The 23,388-nt window shown below is 39.8% G+C and overlaps 4 protein-coding genes across 5 annotated transcripts; 3 read left to right on the top strand and 1 right to left on the bottom strand.

The window, feature by feature from the left end:
* Positions 1–1,668: 1,668 nt before the first annotated feature.
* LOC102716816 (protein GIGANTEA) lies at positions 1,669–10,431 on the top strand. 2 transcript variants are annotated; one of them, XM_015841704.2, is made up of 16 exons: positions 1,669–1,801; positions 3,106–3,335; positions 3,413–3,517; positions 3,612–3,689; positions 3,783–3,837; positions 3,919–4,061; positions 4,246–4,520; positions 5,169–5,227; positions 6,007–6,247; positions 6,332–6,482; positions 6,618–6,827; positions 7,420–8,916; positions 9,023–9,091; positions 9,263–9,481; positions 9,601–9,693; positions 9,772–10,431. In XM_015841704.2, the coding sequence occupies exons 3-16, from the start codon at positions 3,431–3,433 to the stop codon at positions 10,081–10,083; spliced, it is 3,489 nt and encodes a 1,162-aa protein (XP_015697190.1). In that variant the 5' UTR covers positions 1,669–1,801; positions 3,106–3,335; positions 3,413–3,430; the 3' UTR covers positions 10,084–10,431. The 2 variants fall into 2 exon arrangements, with proteins under 2 accessions (XP_015697190.1, XP_006643836.1); XM_006643773.3 differs by lacking the exon at positions 1,669–1,801 and adding an exon at positions 2,231–2,253.
* Positions 10,432–11,204: 773 nt separating this feature from the next.
* Positions 11,205–13,677, bottom strand: LOC102714874. The gene is made up of 3 exons (XM_015838141.1): positions 13,374–13,677; positions 12,918–12,998; positions 11,205–12,012 (listed from the first exon to the last, which is right to left on the bottom strand). The coding sequence occupies exons 1-3, from the start codon at positions 13,671–13,673 to the stop codon at positions 11,647–11,649; spliced, it is 747 nt and encodes a 248-aa protein (XP_015693627.1). The 5' UTR covers positions 13,674–13,677; the 3' UTR covers positions 11,205–11,646.
* Positions 13,678–13,888: 211 nt separating this feature from the next.
* LOC102716537 (TSL-kinase interacting protein 1) lies at positions 13,889–16,530 on the top strand. Its single transcript, XM_006643772.3, has 6 exons — positions 13,889–14,167; positions 14,822–15,010; positions 15,169–15,368; positions 15,446–15,684; positions 15,777–15,972; positions 16,053–16,530. The coding sequence occupies exons 2-6, from the start codon at positions 14,899–14,901 to the stop codon at positions 16,347–16,349; spliced, it is 1,044 nt and encodes a 347-aa protein (XP_006643835.1). The 5' UTR covers positions 13,889–14,167; positions 14,822–14,898; the 3' UTR covers positions 16,350–16,530.
* Positions 16,531–21,106: 4,576 nt separating this feature from the next.
* Positions 21,107–22,033, top strand: LOC102714599. Its single transcript, XM_040519983.1, has one exon. The coding sequence runs from the start codon at positions 21,146–21,148 to the stop codon at positions 21,659–21,661; it is 516 nt and encodes a 171-aa protein (XP_040375917.1). The 5' UTR covers positions 21,107–21,145; the 3' UTR covers positions 21,662–22,033.
* The last annotated feature ends 1,355 nt before the right edge of the window (positions 22,034–23,388 follow it).

Here is a 23,388-nt window from a genome sequence, read left to right as displayed (position 1 = left end):
ATTTCTGAACCATGTGCTTGGGAACCCACCAGGTACCATATAGCTTCGCCCCTGTTTACGAGTCACAGTTTCGTTAAAACTAATTCAAACATCTTCAAATTTAACTTAACTTATATAAAAATATATAAACATTTACCCACAAAACAAGTGTGATATAAAAGTATATTCAACTGTGGAACTAATGAAACTGTCTTGGTTTTGCAAATGCTAGTGTATTTGTAGTCAAACTTGAAGGTGTTTGATATAATATAAACCTAGGGTGATTTATAATATGAAATAGGTAAATATAATACAATGATCTTCTTACTGCATACATGAATAATAGTGCACTCTTTCGGTTCCTTTTTACTTGTCACCGACCATTGTTCCTCCATCATCCATCTATTTCTAAAAATGAAATTCTAAATACATAATTAGTTGTCATATTATTGAAGTCTATCACATACCGAATATAAACATTAAACTTCCATTCATCATAATATAATAATCTACCACTATAATTATTTATTTGAAACCGTTGATTTTTGAATATTCGTTTGGTCATTCATTGTGTTAAAAAAAGACTTAATTATTAATTATTTTATTGTGATTTTTTTGCTATTAAAAATATTTAGGCATGACATATAATTCTACATCTATACTGTTCTTAGAAAAGTTAATGGTGTTGATGGTGAATTTGCTGTCCACTAGCTCTATTATGTATGCTGTCTTTACCAATTACTCATTTATATATAAAATAGTACAAAATAGTTGTTCTATACAATACAACACGCATACAATCCATATACATCCATAACAAATCATAAATAATTAGCTAGTATTCTTAAAAGTTGAATAAAATAAATGATCAAACATATATTTAAAATTTAATGGTATCAATGAAAAAACCAGAGAGAGTAAGACGTTGTTTAGATTGTAATTTTTTTTTTGCAAAAACATCACATCAAGTTTTTAAACACATATTTGAAGTATTAAACGTAGTCTAATTATAAAACAAATTTTAGATTCAGTCTTGAAACCGCGAGACGAATCTTTTGAGTCTAATTAATCTGCCATTCGCACATGTTGATTACTGTAGCACTTATGGCTAATCATGTCATAATTAGGCTCAAAAGATTTATCTCATGATTTCTCACATAACTGTGTAATTGTTTTTAATGTTCATGTATATTTAATGTTTCATTTAGATGTCCAAAGATTTGATGGGATGTTTTTTGGAAAAATTTTTGGAACTAACCAGGCCTAAATGTTACAAGCAGTCATAGTTGCAAGGGTATAAGTCAAATAGCTCTACAAAGAAAGGACTAAACTGAAAAAAACCCATGGCATGTATGTATGCATGCACGACGACCACCATACATACATGCCATGCGCCCACCCCCATGACCCCCGAAAATATCAAGGCCATGTCAGCAGCAGCTTGCCAGGAGGCGATCCCCTCCTCCCCCAACCCAACCCCGCGCGCCCACGGCGCCGTCTTCCCCACCCGCCCCCACCGACACGTGGGCCCCGCCTCCGCCTCCCCCCACGTGTCAGTGACCCAGCTCCTCCGCGTGGGCCGCCACCTGCGCGTGACAAGTGACGCGGCCCGCTGCGACTACCGGTCTACCACCACCACCACCACCCCCCTCCCGTCCCGGAAAAAATCTTTTTCTCGCCTCTCCTCGCTTCGAGCTCTATCTCTCTCTCTCTACTCCTCTCTCTCTCTCTCTTCCTCCCCTGCGCCTCCACCGCCGCCGCGTTAATCCCCCCGCCGCCGGCGAGCCGCGTGAGGCCCGGATTGGCTGAGCGGCTGATCGAGGTAATGCTCCGGTGATTTCTATCTCTGTTTTTTTTTTTGGGGGGGGGGGGGAGGGGGGGTGCGGTTTTGGGTTCTATGTGGTGCGTTTGTGTGGTGCTTTCCGGTTGCCTGCGAGCTGGGTCGGGAGGGGATTCGTGATGGTGTGTAGATGAGATTTTGTTTGGGAGATGGTTTGGCGGTAGATGCGCTGGGGATGGTGTGGATGGGAAGGGAGAATAGTTCGGAATTTGGCGGCGAGGTCGAGCTAATGAATTGTTGTAGTAATTCGTGACATCGGGGTAGATCAACGCGAGATGGTTGCTTGCTGCTGCGAATTTTAGGACGATTTTGTGGTTTTTTTGGCGAGTGGTGTTGATTTTGGGTTGGGTTTTCAGGTTTCATGGGGCGTTTAGATGTGGTGCATACGGCGGTGGAACCGTGGAAGTAATTGGAACGGAGATGATTTCTGAAAAGTAATTCGCAGTGAGCTAGCTATGCTTTTGTTTACATCGAAACAGTAACAAGGGATCGATTTCTCATTTCGTTAGCAGTACGAGCGAATACAAACACCAACCAAAGAGCTTAGTACGCCTGTTGAACACCGAAAGGCATATGTTTCGTTCTTATATGGTTTCCATTTCTCTGCTTTAGCTAATCTGGCTCGTGGTTCGCCGTCATAGTATCGGAAATAGAAGCTTTACTTGCCAAAAAAGAAAGAGGAACAAGAGGGAGCAACTTCATTTTATTCTGTCTTAGACAAATATGTGTATATTTATAGTTGACAAAAATGGGACCGGTGAGTGACATGGAACAATAACAAGTGAAGTATAAATGTTGCTTCATAACCCTTTCTTTTGGCTGGGCACAAAAAAAAACACATTCATTGATTTATATTGTGTGATAAGCCATATGAGCCTATCAGGATCCAAGTGAATGTCCTTAAACACATTAACATAAATTTGCCTGTTTGTATATTTATTGATGTGTGAGGATCCAAGTGATCTTGACTTTTACATGAGCTTGCATAGTAACTACAGGTTATGGTGAACTTTACCTTAATAAATGATAAGTGAGATGTGCCTTTTCATTGCGATACTTATGAAATGAGTAAATCCACCTTTTTCCTAGATATTTTATTTTTCTTTGATTATGCATTACTTTCCATTTTGATAATAAAACAATACGTTATTAAGATTATGCAATTTTTGTTCCATCACCTACCTCTGTTTTCATTTCTCAGTTTTTTTACTATATCTTTGTTGTTGCAATAATTAAAGCGTACATGTTTTCCTCCCTTTTGGCTTTCGTTGTGTGATATTCTACAGTGTAGAGACTCTGAAGCACATATGGTTGGCATTGGTTGATATGATAATCGGTCACGTTGTGAGATGCAAACCCCCGCTATGGGGGTTGATTGAATGAAGTGGATAGTACTCTTATAACTTTGTTGCTTGAAGATTCTTGAACCCAAGGCAAGTAGCTTATAAGAAGATTTGGACTTTGGTGGCATAAATGGATGAACTGACTGGCGGCTTCATCGTGGTGTTGATTACAGGTGCTTTTATTGCTAACTGGAGCAGTTTGTGTAGTTTCTTTCTTTCTCTTTGAGAATTCTTTCAGTTTCTTGGGCAGGCTCTTGAGCTACCAAGTATGTCAGCTTCAAATGAGAAGTGGATTGATGGGCTCCAGTTCTCATCACTGTTCTGGCCCCCACCACAGGATGTGCAACAAAAACAGGTAACTTTATTTCTATCTGCTTCTTGTTACAAATCCTATATATTGAAGATACCTGATGCTGAATGGCACACTTGGTTGCATGTCCTCTCCAAAGGCACAAATTCTGGCCTATGTTGAATATTTTGGCCAGTTTACAGCTGACAGTGAGCAGTTCCCTGAAGATATAGCTCAGGTATTGTATCTCTAAGCATATTTTAGTATCTTTGGTGATAATATCTTTCTCCAGTATGTTAACTTTGGCAACCTTTTTCTGGCTTGCTTGCAGCTAATTCAAAGTTGCTACCCATCAAAAGAAAAGCGCCTGGTAGATGAAGTATTAGGTAAATTTTATATAGTGATAAATGCATGTTCCACAACAGCAATTAAAGAAAGAGTTTGACTCACTTTTCTTATATTTCCAGCAACTTTTGTTCTTCATCATCCTGAACATGGCCACGCAGTTGTGCATCCAATTCTCTCACGCATCATAGATGGGACAATGAGTTATGATAGAAATGGTTTCCCGTTCAAGTCCTTCATCTCTTTATTTAGTCATACTTCTGAGGTAAGGCTCCTACTGCAATGGTTAACTTTATTTTGTTCATGTCTCTCTCTTTTTTCTGAACTGATGTTCATTTCTCTGTGTTGACAAGATTCTGCCACTGCTGTGCATTTCAATATTATTTCCAACTGTGCTGCTTATAGCTGATCAAAGTACTCTTGCTCATAAAGATGCAACTTTTATGCAGAAAGAATACTCGGAGCAGTGGGCCTTGGCCTGTGGAGAAATTCTTAGAGTCCTAACTCACTACAACAGGCCAATCTTCAAAGCTGAACACCAACATTGTGAGGCAGAATGTAGCAGCACATCTGATCAGGCCTCATCATGTGAGTCTATAGAGAAAAGGGCTAATGGTTCTCCAAGAAATGAACCTGACCGGAAGCCATTGAGGCCACTATCTCCTTGGATCACAGACATATTGCTCGCTGCACCTTTGGGTATCAGAAGTGACTATTTTAGATGGTGAGTGATAATAAATATTAGCATCTGATTATTCTATGAACTGAAAATCTGAAATTCCCCCTTTTCTTTAAGAAATTCGATTTTATTGTGATATTGACAAGAAGGAAGAGTACATATAATTTATTAAGTTAAAAAATGGAATGGAATAGAAGTCTGTGAGCAAATCAGAGGAGCAAGGGAAGACACTCATAATAAGTTCAAACTGAATGCATGTTCAATGTCCCACAATGCAAGGTGGTGGTGGAGGCACCATTGTAACTTTTGCAAATTACCCCTTGAACGTCTTAATATTAAGTAACAACCAAATCTAAATGGATATCCATATATAGAATCAAATTATGGTGAATATTCCCTATAGAGAAAAAACGGGTAACACATTACATTGAAAATATATTTTATTTATTTAGGCAATATTATAATATTTTTTCTATCCGTGGCAAAACATGGGCATTCAGCTAGTGGCAGGAATAAAATGCTAGTACTTTTATAATGCAGTATGCTAATGGGATTGCATATATTGTGTACGCTTGCTTTTGTTAAGCTTGTTGGAACATATACATTTACTGATGATGATGAAAAGTGTGCTGGAATGCTCTTCTATTGCTAATAGATGCTGACTACTACCTGTTTTGTTTACAATCATATCAGGTGTGGTGGAGTCATGGGAAAATACGCAGCTGGTGGAGAATTGAAGCCTCCAACAACTGGTTGGTAAAATCTGCAATAAAGTTTTCTTTCCTGAAAATTGCATAATTACTGTAACATTAATTGTGTCTTTTTATTCTGTTGAGATGCCTTGTGAGAATGTCTGCAATTGCATATTTTGGATTCTATTGTAGATCTGGTTCCTTCTTAAAATCCCCAAAAGGAAACTGGAGTATTGAAACTTCTTCAAATAAAGCATGGAAAAATTATATAGTGAAGAATGTACTTTCTGGGACAAATATACTCGTCCTTTTTGTATTGTTGATCTAAATGCTCATAGAGATATTGATCAGACCAAAAATTTGTTTTTGACAGTTGGGAGTATAGATTATAATAGGCAATTATTTGATTGCAAATGCTATTAAAGTGAACATTTTGAATTTGTTTATTAGCATTTGGTGATGTAGTAAATGATTGTCAAAGTATAACATGTCCCGTGGCAACAAACATAACCTACAAAGTAAAATTATCCCTGAGTCCCTGACCGGTATATTTTCCTGGGAGCACATGTTTACCGTATTCTAAAGTACAGATTATTAGAAAAGAAGGTGACATGTTTACAAATTTCTGTCTGAATGGAAGTTTGTAAATTAACTTGAAACTTGCATCCAACTCTTTGCCTCCATGTTACAAGATAAAACAAAATGCATATGGGTTTTCTGAGCTTGACATACTGTACAAGTTTTTCTGCGTTGAGTGTGGGATACTTTCCTTTTTTCTTAGGACAGATTGTAATGCTTATTATAAACACAAGTTACTAACACATTCTTTGGTCATTCAGCTTACAGCCGAGGATCTGGGAAGCACCCACAACTTATGCCATCCACACCAAGATGGGCTGTTGCCAATGGAGCTGGAGTTATATTAAGTGTCTGTGATGAGGAAGTGACTCGTTATGAGACAGCAAATTTGACCGCGGCAGCTGTTCCTGCACTTTTATTACCGCCACCGACCACACCCTTGGATGAACATTTGGTTGCAGGGCTCCCTCCTCTTGAACCATATGCTCGCTTATTTCATAGGTAAGCCATAAGCTCCTATGATCCTGTCCATAATTATACTATGTTTACTTTCCAAATGTTTGCCAATGTGGTATCTCCTGTCAGATACTATGCAATTGCCACTCCAAGTGCTACACAAAGGTTGCTTTTTGGTCTTCTTGAAGCACCACCATCATGGGCCCCAGATGCACTTGATGCAGCAGTACAGCTTGTTGAACTCCTTAGAGCAGCTGAAGATTATGACTCTGGCATGCGGGTATAACATACTACTCTCTGGCTGTTGTTTCAGTGCTATCAGATGGCAAATCATGCAAGATAATTATAACAGAATGTTGTGGATTTTTAATATTTTATTGATTATTGACTGTCATAGCTTTGTTTTATGTTTTAGCTTCCAAAGAATTGGATGCATCTCCATTTCCTGCGTGCTATTGGAACTGCGATGTCAATGAGAGCTGGTATCGCTGCTGATACGGCTGCTGCTTTACTTTTCCGAATACTCTCTCAACCGACTTTACTTTTTCCTCCACTGAGACATGCTGAAGGAGTTGAACTCCATCATGAACCACTAGGTGGCTATGTATCATCATACAAAAGACAGGTATGGAATGTTTCTTGCACCTACCTTGCTATCTGTTGTGTATTTGATGTATTTGATTTCCTTCCAAGGTTTGTCTAGCGAAGTCCTTCCCATTCCTACATTTTCCAGAGATTGTTCTGGAGCTAAATCCAGGAAGCCATATTTTATTTTATTAAGCACTGGTAGCTGCCAGATCGCATGATCATGACTAATGTAGTTTAGCTACAAAATTGCAACATATAGATAATATTTTTAGCATCTGTGTTCTTTTGAATAGAAAATTTATCCTTTTTGTCATTTTTTTATCCTTTTAAGGGGAGTCTTAGCATGCCTGTCACTAACATGCTATGATAAGTTTATATCATTTCTTTTGAAACCTATGTTGTATTCTCGTATATTCTTGACTGCTAGAATATTGCATCAAAACTGCTTCAAGATTATCATCAAACAATTTAAATATTGACACTGCTACTTACCAAAGTTGGAATTTGATTCCATTAAAATATATGCACCCTACCACGCAGGACTACATGTTTTAGCTTCACATGAACTAGTTGCTGCCTTTTCTCTGCGTAACTTGTTTTCTAATGCATGCTTCTTCAACTGCACAAAGCTTGAAGTTCCTGCATCTGAAGCCACTATTGATGCCACTGCACAAGGCATTGCTTCCATGCTATGTGCTCATGGTCCTGATGTTGAGTGGAGAATATGTACCATCTGGGAGGCTGCCTATGGCTTGCTACCTCTGAGTTCATCAGCAGTTGATTTGCCTGAAATTGTTGTAGCTGCTCCACTTCAGCCACCTACTTTGTCATGGAGCCTATACTTGCCATTGTTGAAAGTGTTCGAGTACCTACCTCGTGGGAGTCCATCTGAAGCATGTCTTATGAGAATTTTTGTGGCAACAGTTGAAGCTATACTAAGAAGAACTTTTCCTTCAGAAACCTCTGAACAATCCAGGAAACCAAGAAGTCAATCTAAGAACCTTGCTGTTGCTGAACTCCGAACAATGATACATTCACTCTTTGTGGAGTCATGTGCTTCAATGGACCTTGCCTCCAGATTGCTATTTGTAGTGTTAACTGTTTGTGTCAGTCATCAAGCTTTGCCTGGGGGTAGTAAAAGACCAACTGGTAGTGATAATCATTCCACTGAAGAGGTCACAGATGATTCGAGATTAACCAATGGAAGAAACAGATGTAAGAAGAAACAAGGACCAGTTGCTACATTTGACTCGTATGTTCTAGCAGCCGTTTGTGCCTTATCTTGTGAGCTCCAGCTGTTCCCTTTTATTTCCAAGAATGGGAATCATTCAAATTTGAAGGACAGCATAAAGATAGTCATACCTGGAAAAACTAATGGTATCAGTAATGAGCTACACAATAGCATTAGCTCAGCGATTCTTCATACTCGCAGAATACTTGGCATCTTGGAAGCTCTGTTCTCGTTGAAGCCATCATCTGTTGGTACGTCATGGAGTTATAGTTCAAATGAGATTGTTGCGGCAGCTATGGTTGCTGCTCATGTTTCTGAGTTATTTCGCCGATCCAGGCCATGCTTAAATGCACTATCTGCACTGAAGCAATGCAAATGGGATGCTGAGATTTCTACCAGGGCATCATCCCTTTACCATTTGATTGACTTGCATGGTAAAACAGTGACCTCCATTGTGAACAAAGCTGAGCCTCTAGAAGCTCACTTGACCCTTACACCAGTAAAAAAGGATGAACCTCCCATTGAGGAAAATAACACCAGCTCATCAGATGGTGGTGCGCTGGAAAAAAAGGACGCATCAAGATCACATAGGAAGAATGATTTTGCAAGACCGCTCTTGAAATGTGCAGAAGATGCTCTACTAAATGGTGATGTCGCAAGTACTTCTGGGAAAGTCATTGCAAGTTTACAGGTGGAAGCTTCTGACTTGGCAAACTTCCTCACCATGGATCGAAATGGGGGTTACAGAGGTTCTCAAACTCTACTAAGATCTGTACTGTCAGAGAAGCAGGAGCTATGTTTCTCTGTTGTCTCATTGCTCTGGCAGAAGCTCATTGCATCTCCCGAAATGCAGATGTCTGCAGAAAGTACATCAGCTCATCAGGGTTGGAGAAAGGTACAGAAATGCTGGCCTGTAGGATTTAGCACAGTAGTGCTATGTTGACCGTTCTTTGTTGTCAGCGTTCTCATAGACTGCAACTGACAATGTTTTTCATGTGTAGGTTGTGGATGCTCTTTGTGACGTTGTTTCAGCCTCACCAACCAAGGCTTCAGCTGCTATTGTTCTGCAGGTCAAGATATTGTTATTGTTGTATCTGCGCATTTTCATATTTTAGAAGTTTCATATTGCAACTTTTTTTCTTCTCATCATCATTGCTTTGTTTGATACCATCAACATCATTACCTATATAAAATATACCCATTTCCTCAGTCATCTTCCTGGACTTTTGTATCTTTCACAGGCTGATAAGGACTTGCAGCCCTGGATTGCTCGAGATGATGAGCAAGGTCAGAAGATGTGGAGAGTCAACCAGCGAATAGTTAAGCTGATAGCTGAGCTTATGAGGAATCACGACAGCCCAGAAGCATTGGTGATTCTTGCTAGTGCTTCGGACCTCCTCCTTCGGGCAACTGATGGAATGCTCGTTGACGGTGAAGCTTGTACTTTGCCACAATTAGAGGTAACATCTCCTCCGTTCATGACGTTCCTTTGTGCAATGCCAGTAACGATTAATCAGTTCTACTTTGTACGATTCATCTCGCTTACTGACCGATTCATCCTGCAATCCAATATAAAAAGCTTTTGGAAGTAACCGCCAGAGCAGTCCATCTCATCGTCGAATGGGGAGATTCAGGTGTAGCAGTTGCTGATGGCCTCTCCAATCTGCTGAAGGCATGCCCTCCTCTCTGACCTCAACTCTCATTCCACACACTTCATCATCCGTAATGCTAACTGAATCTTGATATGCAGTGCCGTCTATCAACCACCATCCGCTGCCTTTCGCACCCCAGCGCGCATGTCCGTGCACTCAGCATGTCGGTCCTTCGTGACATCTTGAACAGCGGACAAATACACTCCAGTAAGCTCATCCAGATCCAAGGGGAGCACCGGAACGGCATCCAGAGCCCAACCTACCAATGCCTGGCAGCAAGCATCATCAACTGGCAAGCCGATGTGGAGAGATGCATAGAGTGGGAAGCCCGCAGCCGCCGCGCCACCGGGCTGACGCTCGCCTTCCTCACCGCGGCGGCGAAGGAGCTCGGCTGCCCACTCACTTGCTGACGGAAGGCCACACCATGACTGTCACTGCAGGCAACTGCTGTAGTAGGGTCACCGAGTAGGAATGCTAATCTCTGGCTCAGGGATGACCCTGCCGGTCTGTTTATTCCCAAAGATATGTGATTTAAGACTGATAAATTAGCTGATGTTCCCAATCATACGGGGCTTGCTCCCAAGATGTGATTTTTTACTTTTGGTTAAATGTGCTACTGCTGACAATTAGATGTTCAAGCATATGAAAACTGCTTGTGCTGTAACTTGTATGTCTGTAACGTAAAAAATCTTTCCATACCGGAGAAGCAGAGGTATCCTTTTCTTCTGCTGTTGTATCTACTTCGGTTTCATCCTGAATCCACAAATTACTATGCGTAATCCTACGGTGGATTGTGATTTTCAGAAATGGTTGGTCAGGCACTTACTCCTATCCTAGAAAGCACAACTTCCGAGTTTGAATCTGGACATCTAACCCAGAACTTTTATTCTCCGGGATAGATGGATAATGCCCCTTGCATGTAGATGCTGCATTTTATTCGTCAAGTTCGTATCTCACCAACTTGATCGTACAAATTGTAAGGCACTCATTTATTGTCGTGTCATGTCACAAAGTTTAAAGGTTTCGATGACAAGAATGCCTTTGGACCACTGTCAAATTTCACGCGGTAATCCTAGGCCTTGGAGAGCAATAATTTTATCAATATTTTATTCAAAGCCATTTCCTTTTTTTCTCTGGAAAGTAGGTTATAAATATTTTTTCTGGATCATTACAGAAATTAATCTGTTTACATAAAAAAATCGGTAAAATTCCTATGAAATTGACGTATTCTAGATGGGGGCAGTTTTTATCTTGCTTAATAACTAACATCATATTTTGGCTTCACAAAGAACTACTGTCATCTTTTGCATGTTCTGAAGCTACCAAGGCTTGTTCAGATTTGGGGTTCGAGGTGTTCAATTCTTGAGAATTTGATTGAAAAACTCACTGTAGCAGGCAAGGACCAAAGATACAAGACTTTTCTGTTTACATTACATATCTATTGAAGAAAAATACAATTTCCTGCTAACCAATGTATGTTTTGAATCTTTAAGGCTACAACATTCAAACAACAAAAAAGAGAGTGCAAAAATGGTGAAACAATGCTCTCAGGCTGTCTGAACCAATGCAGCTTTTAACAGATGCATATGTAGAACATAGCAGTAAATTCATCAACAACTATGCACCATCCTCATCTCCTAATCTCGTTGATCCATGTTAACCAGAACATGGTTTTGCAAGCAGCAGAAAAGAACTAATATTGCAAGAACTATTATGCTGAAGCAGAATGCAGCTTCCAATCTTTTAATCAACACAAGCGACCTGAAGCGGAGTTTGGCTATAATGTACAAGATGTCAGACGAGTGAATATGATATCCACGTTGCAGAAGCTTTGCACTGTGATACTCAGATGGAGACATGGGGAAGCACATCTGTCACCAATTGATGGGGGCTTCTCCAGCAAATAAGGATCATATCTTGAAGGCTCCGATGAAACTAAGCAAACAACTTATTGTTTTTTATGGCTTGCACCCTCAAGAAGCATCATGATTCATATCCATGGAGGGCTCATATGAGTTGCATTGCATGAAATTCTGGTTTTGGGGAGAATGGTTGCTCTGAGCTGCATTTCCATTTGGTATGGAGTTGACAGGGCCAAATGCCGAAGAATGAACCGGATGATTTGAGTACAAATTTTGCCTCGATGGGTTGGGCAGAGCATTTAGCATGCCCACAATTTGTGTTTGCTCAGTTTGCGCTGTATGGGAGTTAAGTGCAGCCGTGACATTCCCAAAAGAGAACGGATTATTTTGAACATTTGCAGAAGGAAAATGGTGTGCTGGCTGTGCACTTGTATGCTGAGGCCCTGGTATGCCCCCTTCTCGGTGCTCAATCTCAGTCTGTGTGCAAAAGGGAGGCATCATGAAGGATTTGCCCAATATACGCATACTGAAATAACAAAAGAAGCAGCAAAAAGGAAAATAAATAGAAGGGAGTACTTTGGTCTGTTTTACTGAATGAAGCCTAAATGCAATGCGGTTTTGATCTCAACACCTTTGGTGCTTCATTGAACATTTTCATGGCTTTTATGTCTGTACTGAACTACTACCGCTTTTCATATTGTAAGACTTTCTAGTCTTGCCTAGATTCATCTATTGATAAATGTATATAATTTATATATATGTCTAAATTTATTAGCATCCATATGAATTTAGTCAAGGCTAAAAGGTCTTATATTATGAAACGGAGGAAGTAACATTTAGTAGTATAATGGTTTCACAGTACAATCTCCTAGGACTCCATCTATACAATGAATCATCATTGAACATAAAGGTTCTGCTCATCATACAATTCTATTAGAGTAACATTTGGTAGTATTGGTTAGCCAGCAATGTGAGGCATGATCCACACATAATAGTTCTTTCAAGTTCAACTAACGTTTCCTAGCACTCATTCTATAAATTGGATGATGGAAAGCCAGCCTGACCACCAATCTTTGCATATTACAGATTCATCATTATACAAACTGTAAAGGTTATACCCATTCTACAAACTGTTGAAATCGGATCATCATTACACATTCATAAAGATTATACCCATTATACAGTTCACAGCTGTAGTACAGTCAGTTAACAGTTGTAGTAGAGTTGCATCTGATACTAGTATCTGTTAGCCAGCAATGAATGACATGATCCACATATCATAGTTCTTCCAAGTTCAAGTCACGTTTTCTAGCAACCATTCTAAAAATTTACAAAAGGTATTAAATTAAACAAAAGAAGAAAAAGAAGATTATTCATGATACCTGCAGGAAAGCAAGTAGATCAGCAACAGACACCTCCAAACCTTCATCACGCTTGCCGCAAATCCATCGATAGACATTCTCCTGCCAAAATTCCAGGAACAGGATTGAATCAAATCAATAAAATCATTAGCTCGTAATATGTAAGCACATCCAAGAACTCAAATGGATGATTCCCAACAGTTTACCAACTACGGAAGCTGATTTCAAGATCAGGTGGCGCATTTCGCGCAAGAAACTCTCCATCACACAACACCAGCACACCCATAATTCTCAGCTAAAATCCGTCTAGATTTCCCTATCCTAACGCAACAGCAACTCGAAAGAAGTTGAAACAGGATCGTATCTCGCTCGCATGATCGCATCCCCAAAACTAACCGGACTCAAAGACTCAGGCCAAGAACGCAGTCCACTGATCGGGGGAAAGGAAAGGAAAGGAGAGGAAGGAGCAGGACGTACCATGGCGTGGCGCTCGCCGGAGAGGAGCGACGCCTCCTGCGCAGCCACGGCCTGCGCGTACACCTGCGACAGCGCGTTGGCGGCGCCCCTGAACGCCAGGTGCATCTCCTCCTCCTCCTCCTCCTCCGGCCTCCGCTTCTTCGCCGCCATCCGCCCCCCGTGGTGCCCCCCAGAGGAGTCCACCCTGTCTCCAGAAGAAGCTTCCACCCCCTCCCCTCCCCACGGCGGCGCGTGGCGCGGCGACGGGGAGGGCGAGGAAGCAGCTCGCGTGCCCCGCGTGCGAGGCGTCTCGTCGTCCATATGGCGCCGCGGGGTGCACGAGGCCTCCGTGGACCGGGTGCAGGTACGCCGGTGAAGCCGTACGTGGGCCGAGTTGGGCATCCAAATGTCGGCCCAAATACTTCTGGCCTCGTAGGAGTCGCAGCCCGGCCCAGCCCAGCCCAGCACGTCTGTACCGTATACGGGTATAAATATCGCGTACCATTTGGGAGGCGGCGGCAGCGTTCAAAATTTCCCCCAAATTTTTCTTCCCTTCCGCGCGTCGTCTCCTCCTCCTCCGCCGGCGATTCGCGCGCCTCTTCCTTCGCCGCCGCGGCGCTGCGAAGCCTGCCGGTGATCTCCGGAGACGGACGGGTGGGGTGGTTTCGCGGCCTGAAGGGTTCGGGCTCGGTTCTGACTCCTCTCTCTCTCTCTCTCTCTCGGCGCCTGCGGAGGTCGGGGGCTTTGCCGGCGGTGGGCTAGGGTTTCGCCGCCTCGAGCTCCGGGGTACATGAGATCTAGGGTTCTGAGATCAGGTATGCCTCTTACAGACGCTAGTGGTGGGAACTTGCGGTGTGCGGCGTGATTGTTTCGTTTCGTGTGAAATGTTAGGCTACGGGATAATTCGGGGATTAGGTTTAGGGTGGGGGGCGACTCGAGAAACTCAAACTGGGTGGGTCGGTTTCTGAAAGTAACTCTTTACATCTGAACGAATGCTAGAAATAATAAGGTGTATCCGTTGAATTCCATTAGGAAATGACCGTGCGTAAGAGTGAATTTGTTACATTTCACGATTTGGGACCAGAAGAATTATGGCCTAGAAACATCAGAACTTCTCTTCAATGCCGAATTGAGCTTTGTAATTTGAGCTAGAAATTTGTTTCATTGAAATCCATAGCTCATTTTCATCGTAAGAGTATCGGTGGGATTTTCCATTGTGTATAAGAACTTTAGCGGTGCTTCACTATAGTAATGCTTGCATGATATGTATAGAACTTTTTCTAATTGGATAAAAGGTTTTAGTTCTGTTGCTTGAATTATACTATTTTTATGTGTTGTCCGATTAGCTATTGCTGCAAACTAAGGAATAATCTCAGAGCTGTAGAAGCTTGGTGCTAACTCTTCCCATTCGTCTCGTGCCCTTTTTAGACAACTAGTGGAATAATCTAATGTTGCTTACCACTTTTCAGGAGGAGGGTTAAATTTTTCTGGAGAAAATCAATACTGTACACCAGATAGATATTGCTGCTGAATATTAAAAAAAAACATGAAGCCTCCTCAGCAGCGCTATGAACCAGCTGATACAGGAACTATTGCAAAATTTGGCTGCAGCAAGATGCAAAGCCTGAAGCCTGGCAAATATATCAATAAATCATCAGGTAATGTGTTGGAATCTTATTCCCGACTTTCTATAGTGCAGGGCATACCTGCTGCACTAGCCGAGACAGTTGCATCGTCTTGTTAGATGCTTGGCCATAAGCCATAACGTAAAGTATATTTATGAGTAAACCTGTCAAACACATTCTTCCATTTTCAGGCAATGCTAGCACAAAACACAGAAGAGCTGGTATCTCAGCACCTCAATTGTGTACTGAAAAACAAATTGCACTTAAGGATGGCAACTTTATGGAAGCACCGTTCCATGTTTCTATCTCTTCTCGACCACCCACCCATTCTGGAAAGATCAAGCTTCAACTGTTCCCAATAGATGAGGAAATTCAGAAGGTTTTACAGCAGGTAAATACCTCAGCTTTTGCACGATTTCCATATGAGTATTATATATAGTCTTGCTTATTGCTCCATATCATTAACAGGAAAACCGCAATCCTTACCTGGAATTGATTCTGGCTCCTCGAAAGAAAATATCCTCAGTTGTGCAGCATCTGAACGCAAAATGGGGCAATTCTCAGTGTGCAAGAGGCGAACTCATGCTATTCCCTAATGATGCTAAACTGGATAACATAACTGTTAGTGAAAAATGGACTCATAGTGATTCTTGCACGGCTGCTGATGTGCATGCTGCTGTCGGCAGCCCTTCAATATTTCGCTTAAGGTTCAGTTTTTTCTCCAGACCTGGTTACTTTACTTCTGTTTGCACCTAAGCATATTGTATTCTAAGCTAAATATCACTTTCCGTTTCTTAAGGTATGGTTGGTTTGAAACCAATTTTGGGCAACGAAGCAGTGCACCATCTTTAGGATCAGTGCATTCGGCAGGCAAGATAATCAGAAATGAGCCTTTAGATCCTGTTTTCAGGGAGCAGAAACAGATGGCTTGTTTGAGTGAGTTCCCGAGTAACTTTGCTGCACCGTCCATTGAGGCCAGTACCGTAAATACTCTGGTAAGTATCTAATGTTATCTGTTTCTTCCAGAATCATCAATTGTATTTGAACCAAGTCCTGACTTTTTACATGCTTTCAGAAACAGGATAATCAAAGCAAAGGGACACCTCTTTCATGGATTGATTGCATATCTAATATAAGTTTTGGAGCACTATTAGCTGAATCAGCACCTTCTCGAGACAGCAAGCAGTTACTTTCACAAAATAACTCAAGTCTCCAACAGATACCTCCTACTGCTGATTCATTTGATGCTGCTATTGCTTCCCTGATTGCTCGCCAACAAGCAAGTAGCCAGCCGAAGGTGTCAAATCCATCCCTTTGGGACGCAGAAGAAACGTGCCATGCATTTCCTTCCCAGAATCGATTGAGATCCTGATTCATTAAGAGATCTAATTACTTTGAGATCCTGAAGGCTCTCGTGTAAATACGTAAGAGAAATGACCGCCTTTGTTATCTAAACCTTTGGACTAACAATAAACATAATCATCATACTGTCTGTTATTATTATGATTACTGTACTATGACTCTTTGGGCCGCTGCTATGATTCTTTTCAATGAAGCCCTTTTCCTTTGATTGTTACTCTTACTACATTTATTTCCTTTTTTAAAATTTGAACTAGAAAGATAAAGATGTTTTGGTATGTAAATGAATTAGAAAGATAAAATTGTTTGGGATAGAGGAAATAGTTGTTAATGTTGACTGAAACGCCTAAAATTGTTTCAACTTTAACAACTAATTATTAATTAGCCTATATAATGAATAAGAACGTCATGTTTACATTATTAGCCATAAATTAACACAAGATGCCATCCTTAGTATTCGTAATTTATTTTTGTAAAAAGACAAATGGTTAAATTTTGGAAGGAATAGTGCCTTATTTGAAAACTGAGGTACTAGTTTTTTAATCTCCAAATCCAACCTATTTTAGTATTTCCATTTTATTCCTTTGCTCAATCGCTCTTTTCATCTGCACCTACGTCCATCTGACCTTAGTTAAGGGTGGAGCTGCGCACGGTGCGGAGGGAACTTAAAACTGAACCTTAAGCGAAATACAATTTAAGATTAAAAAATTGTTTTGCCTAGTTTTGTAGGATTATAGCTATACAAGATCGTTTATCTTGATAATAATTATTTTTTAATTGTTAATTTGAATTTAAAATTTTATAATTATATTTTTACATGGAAACCATTTACCTATATTCTAAATTGTACTTGTTCATAAACTCTTTTCTACATAATATTTAATTTATAATCAAATTCCAGATACTTCTAAATTGTATTTATATATTAAAAATTATTACAAATAAAACAATTGATATTAAAATTGATATTGAGGAAAGAGTCTATCTATAAATACAATTTGTAAACAACTAAAATTTTAGTGAATCAGATTAGAAATACAATTTAAGATTAAAAAATAAAAAAGGGTCCATGTGTAAATTAAGAGAAAAGGTCAATATATAAATACAATTTAGAAGTATCTGGAATTTGAATTATAAATTAAATATTATGTAGAAAAGAGTTTATGAACAAGTAATATAGGTAAATGGTTTTCATGTAAAAATATAATTATAAAATTTTAAATTCAAATTAACAATTAGAAAATAATTATTATCAAGATAAGAGATCTTATATAGCTATAATCCTACAAAAACTACGCAAAGGTGACACTGAATCAATAAACCTATAGGACGAGTAGCAAATAGTTAAAGTTCACGAAGAGAACTGCATTTAGGAATGCACCATCTGGGAGGATGGCAAATCATCCAAAGACCCATTCCCAACATGCATTGCTAATTTTTGTGTACATGGTATAATTTATCATTTCATTCTGTCAACTAAACTCGACCGAAGTTCTATGGAGTTGGAGATATGCGTGTGCTGATCTGTGCACTTCTGCAGAAGTCGCGATCTGGAATTAACGTCTTGATGTCGTCAAGATCAGAGCTTTTCTGGTTGGATATTAATGGATATTGCTCGAAGTTGCAGATTCTTTTCAAGTTTTTCTTTAGAAAGGAGAACTCAACAGAAAATGCATTGAAAGGTTAGTGCCACCAGTTTAGCAGTTTAGCCTTTCCTGTTTGACAAAGGAATTCTTCTGACTATGAAGTCTGAACAACCACATGAACTCGGCAATACTTTAATTTTTTTTTTGTTCTTCTCTTGTGAATCCATGAGTTATGAGATCCTGGAAACTTGAAATTTCAAGTCAGAGAAGTTTGAAAGGCTTTGTGCAGATCCATGGACCTGGTTTGCTTTGTTTGACCATCTGATTCTTTCATTTATTGGATATATGCATGCAGACAGAACTAACTTCAAAGAGGGAGAGGTGCACTGCACACAGCAACCTGCCTGGAGATCTGCATGCAACATGCTGATATCAATAGTCAAATTTGGTGTTCTCAACAACATGCTGATATCAATACTCCATCTCCTGCAGCTGCTGATGCCCTTCACACACTCACACATGCCCTCATTCAGCTCATCAAACTCCAAATCAAGAGCCATCACAAACTCAGTAAGCAATCCTTGACAGATTAACAGAGTTGCTGAACAGATTAATTTCACAAAGAAAGTTCATTTCGTATAAAAAAATATTCTTTTATGCATAATTTGTGCTTGTATGGCTCCAGCTACGTGAGTAGCTCGGCTAAACTGCCAAATGGTAGGCATAACAGAAGGGCTTATACTAAGCCATTTGGCAATAGGAAGATTAGCTAGAGAATTAAGAACTGCCGGCACATATATAAACAAACATGTATGTTAACGGACGAGGCTTTGGTTTTATGATCAACAGCACTTTTGGTAGGATTGGTGTTAGCTAGCAATCATGATCAATGTCTTGATTCCAAAGTAATGGAACTCGATTAGCAATGATGAACATCAAGACAAACCGCCAATCGTGCCTAAGCATGCGCCAAAATGTGTTTTTTGTTGTTTAACAAAAGAGTAATGAGCACCATAGTAATAAACTTATTTTCAAGAAAAGCCTACTAATTTGACCCATTGATCCATCTCAATTCTCAACACTGGAGTTTAAGCATATGGCTACATTACTTGATACGATTTATTTCAATTCGATTTTATTTCATTTATGCAACTAAATCCAAATATTTTCTCAAGAAAAAAATGTGAATGCAATTTTTTGGCCTTGAAATTGACTAGCTCTTTAATTTGTTCCCACAGTTTTTTTAGATGGTTTTGATACAGTTGGTGGCACCTCCACATCGACTATGTAGGGTCTTCGACATTTCATCATGTCAACTTCCAACATATGGCCGTCGTACCAAATCAACTCATAGTATTTTCTTTTTAAAATTTATTCATAATGTAATGGAAAAAAGGCTACATAATTTGTATTGGATTCTGTTTGATTATACATGGCTCCAAGCCTTCAACCATAAGTGATCGGCTCTCTATAATGTTTTTAAAGTTCTTCTTACAGGGAAATTTTCTTGCTTGGAGACTAGAAATTTCAACAGAGCAACCAAGATTAGGAAATTTGGCATATGAAGCAGATAAAATAAATAAATAAAGACAGATTGAATTGTACATGTGCGTTTGCTGCAACTTTAGAATTGGACTCTCCACTTTGTGAATTTGCGATTCACTTTACACGACGACATGAAACCATTACCTACCCTACTTCTTCACGCGCTTACATCTAGAAGCACTAAGGGATTTTGATCCAGACATCCAGCAGCACTGGAAGGTGTTCCATTCGTTTTAAAATATAAACACATCTGTTTGGTAGCTCTAACTATTTTATATTTTGGAATGGATGATTAATTAGATAATAGTTGGGTAAAGAAAAGATTGATTGAGGTGAGAGGGTAGGATGAAGAAAATTCTAAAAGAGAAATGATTAATTAGGCAAAATAGCCTTTAATACTTATATTGTGTAACAAGAATCCTAGCTGTATTTATATTTTGGAACAAAACAGGGGACTTTATAAATCATAATTTCTTTATGAGGAAATCAATTTTTTGGCGGTGATTAAAGCTTGCTAAACATAACTTAAGGTCTCAAAAAGTGGGAAACTTGTTGAGCAAAAAAAGTATTTCTAAAATGTCTAATGGGCGTACTAAGTCAACGAGAGTACGTAGCTGTGTACAGGTGACAACTGTATCCTTAAAGATCAGGATCAGTACAGACTACGGAGATGCTTTTTTTTCAGGTACAACCGGCCCACAATATGTATCATCATTTACTTTAAAATATTATTTCGAGGATCGCAAAAGGTAAACTCATGTTTCATTAGAAAATAAAGACACCTTTATAACCTTTTAGCTGGTGCTCATTATTTGGATAATTACGGTTTTGTTCCCTCACTTATCTATTTATTTTATTCAATAGAGTATATTTCAGAAACTCTAATTATTTTGTCAAACTATCACTTTAATTGATATTTCGCAAATCTAAAATAATAACAAATAATTTTATCATAAATCTACAATAAAGTTATACAAGCATGTGTGTTGACATATGAGCCTAAGCTTTTCAAACAAATAAAGTTACAATTATAAATCACAAATCATTTTTGTAGTTTTTTAAATGTCTAGCTAAAGTTATAGCAAAACGATAATTTTGAAAAAAAAAGTTGGATCAGTCTGAAATATACTCTAGTCAAATAATGTTACAGTACAAACCGAGGCTTATATTGTTTCGCTTTTTGGATGAAAAAATGTTGATTAACAACTGAAAAATAATTTATGAGTAAAACTTGTATACACATATTCATAGCAATTTAAAAGAAAATGATATAAATAATTTTTGATGAACTATAAAATCAACTTTAAAATTAAGTTTTGCAATTCAAATTTTGGGTTACAAGCGTAACCATACGTGAAACAATGAGTTAGAGAATGTGTACCATTTTTATTATCTTAAAAAGTTAATAAAAATCATGTTTTGGTGTGAGGGAATACACTCAAATTATCCACTCAACTTGAAGAAAAAACTATTAGAAAAGCGAATGGGGCACCAGGTGTTAATCCCTTGGCTTATTTTCTCTAACAAAAAATAAAATATTTTTTCTTGAGAAAAGAAAAAAGAGACACCCACTCGCCGCTTCGTCTCGCTCGCCTACAAATACGCGACCGCGACGCCGCGACGCCACTCCTCCCTTCTTCCTCCACACCCCTCTCCGCTCACTCCGATCGCTCTCGCCATGGACGGCGGCGGCGGCTACAGCCCGCGCTTCCAGCGGCAGGCGTCCTGCTCCTGCGCGCCATCCATCTCCATGTCCCGCCGATACGTGCGCGGCGGCTTCGACCTCGCGGGCGACGGCGACGACGACGACGAGTACGACTACGACTACCTCGGCGGCGCCGGCGCGTTCGACAAGTCCGACCGGTACGGCGCCGGCGCCGGCGCCTCGGACGCGTCCCGCGGCGCGAGGGCGCCGCCGGCGTCGGCGTCGGCGGGGCGCGGGTGCGGGACGAGGCTGAGGGGCCTGTGGCGGCGGATCATGCGGGAGAACAAGAAGCGGATCCTGCTCTGCGCCACCGGCTGCGTTCCGGCGTCGGCCGCGGCGGCGGCGGCGGCGCGGGTGCCGTACGACGCCTACAGCTACGCGCAGAACTTCGACGACGGCGCGGCGTGGGTAGAGCCGGAGAACCTCTCGCGCTCCTTCTCCGCGCGCTTCGCCGTCCCGTCGAGGGTGCTGCAGCGGGTCGCCGTGTAGACGACGACGGCGACCATCCAAGAGAAAACCGGTGGCTTTCTCTTCTTCATTTTTTTTCCTCAATTTCTCTCTCTTTTTTTGTTTCTCCCTTTCTCCTCCCAATTTTGGAGTCAAAAACTGTGAAAAGAGAAATTGTCCTCATCTGTAAATGTCAACTCTTCATGCGTGATCAGTAATTGCAGCAAAATTTATGAACGCCTGCCAAATTTATCTCACATACCAGCTATCAAAGCATCTGTGTAGATATGATCAGAAGCAATCTTCAATAAAATTTGCCTGCAGCGGATAGCATTTCTTACACATTGTCTAAAAAAGATTCCTTTTTTTTTTGTAAAACATGATGATTAGTTTGCTAATATCATCTGATTACTTTGCTGTGACAATTACCAGAAGATGGCTATCATTTTTGTGTCTTCTTTAGTGTTTTTTTCAACTAGATCGTCCAATTCAAAGTGAACACATAATAGTTGTGCAATAAATAATGCAATTATTAGGTATAAGAGGCCAGCATGGTCAACACATGTTTCTTAAAGATTAGGAGATGTGCCCTTGCATGTGAAGTTGATTGGAGTTCTCCCCTTTTCATTTTTCAATTGTACCAAATGCTTGTGAATTTGACCTCAGAAAGTAATATTTCACAAAGAGAGTGACAGTGAGAGATCCAAAATTTTCAGAAGTAACTTTTATAGAGACTATCTAAGCTATTGATTTAAAATGGGAAAAAAAACATGCTTTTCAATTGTCAAAACCTAGTTTTCCTAGAAATCAAGGCATAAAATGGAAAAGGAGGCAATTGTAAAACAAATTATGCGGAAATGGATAACAAAAATGATATGAACTTGCGTGTGAAACATGAGGCTGATATCACACACTCACACTATAATTGCTGCCTAACCAATTGTTTTGGATGAAAGGGAAAGGTCCCAAAAATATATTCTTGAAGAAGCAATCTTGGTGTGCCCAAATGCCTGTCACCTTAAAAAAAAGGCAAGAGGAAGGAATCTTCAGCCTTGTGGTCTTTTGTGGTTCTTTTCGTATGCTCATCATCTTGGTACCGTTTACTCTTTTTTATTTTTTTTGTTCTTGAAGAGTTATTATTTGTTCTTGTTTCTTTGCAAGTTGGTCAATAATTCGTTGAGCAGATAATTGATGAGCAAATTTCTCTTATTCAAAACTATGGAGGTCATGCTTGGTGATGTCAATAATCGCATGGTCAATTGTGCATATCCAATGCCTCTTCATCTTCGTCCTGTGCTGTGTTCATCTGTCAGTAATCATCCTTTTATCCTGGCCTTTTATCCTGGAGCAAACGAACGGAGTGACAGAGCTCTACATGGATAAGTTCACCGTCACATCAACATATGTGTTCTTCAGGAAATTTGTTCTTATTACAGTTTCATTCACTAGGATAATGTAATCTTGTACAATGAACAACAATCAATAACATGTCATGTAATCTTGTCGCTAGAAAATTTGGTTTTTTTTTTAAAGTTTTTTTCAGTCTTATCTTTTATTACATCACTAGAAATATATACATAAAAATATTATTTATAAATTATTTTATATTTATAAATATATCAACAATCACCCCCTCAACCCTCACCATATAATTATATGAATAATCAATTTTATCCTAACTATAACAACAATAATATACTAATAGCTCGAGACTCGCGAGCTACTCGAGTTCTCGTTCACATGAATACCAACTACCCAAGCGCTCCTCT

Source organism: Oryza brachyantha, chromosome 1 (genome assembly GCF_000231095.2).
Source record: "Oryza brachyantha chromosome 1, ObraRS2, whole genome shotgun sequence".
In the NCBI taxonomy this organism is placed as follows: Eukaryota; Viridiplantae; Streptophyta; class Magnoliopsida; order Poales; family Poaceae; genus Oryza; species Oryza brachyantha.
The sequence above is the reverse complement of the archived record's forward strand: the minus strand, read 5'-3'. Positions and strand labels throughout refer to the sequence as shown.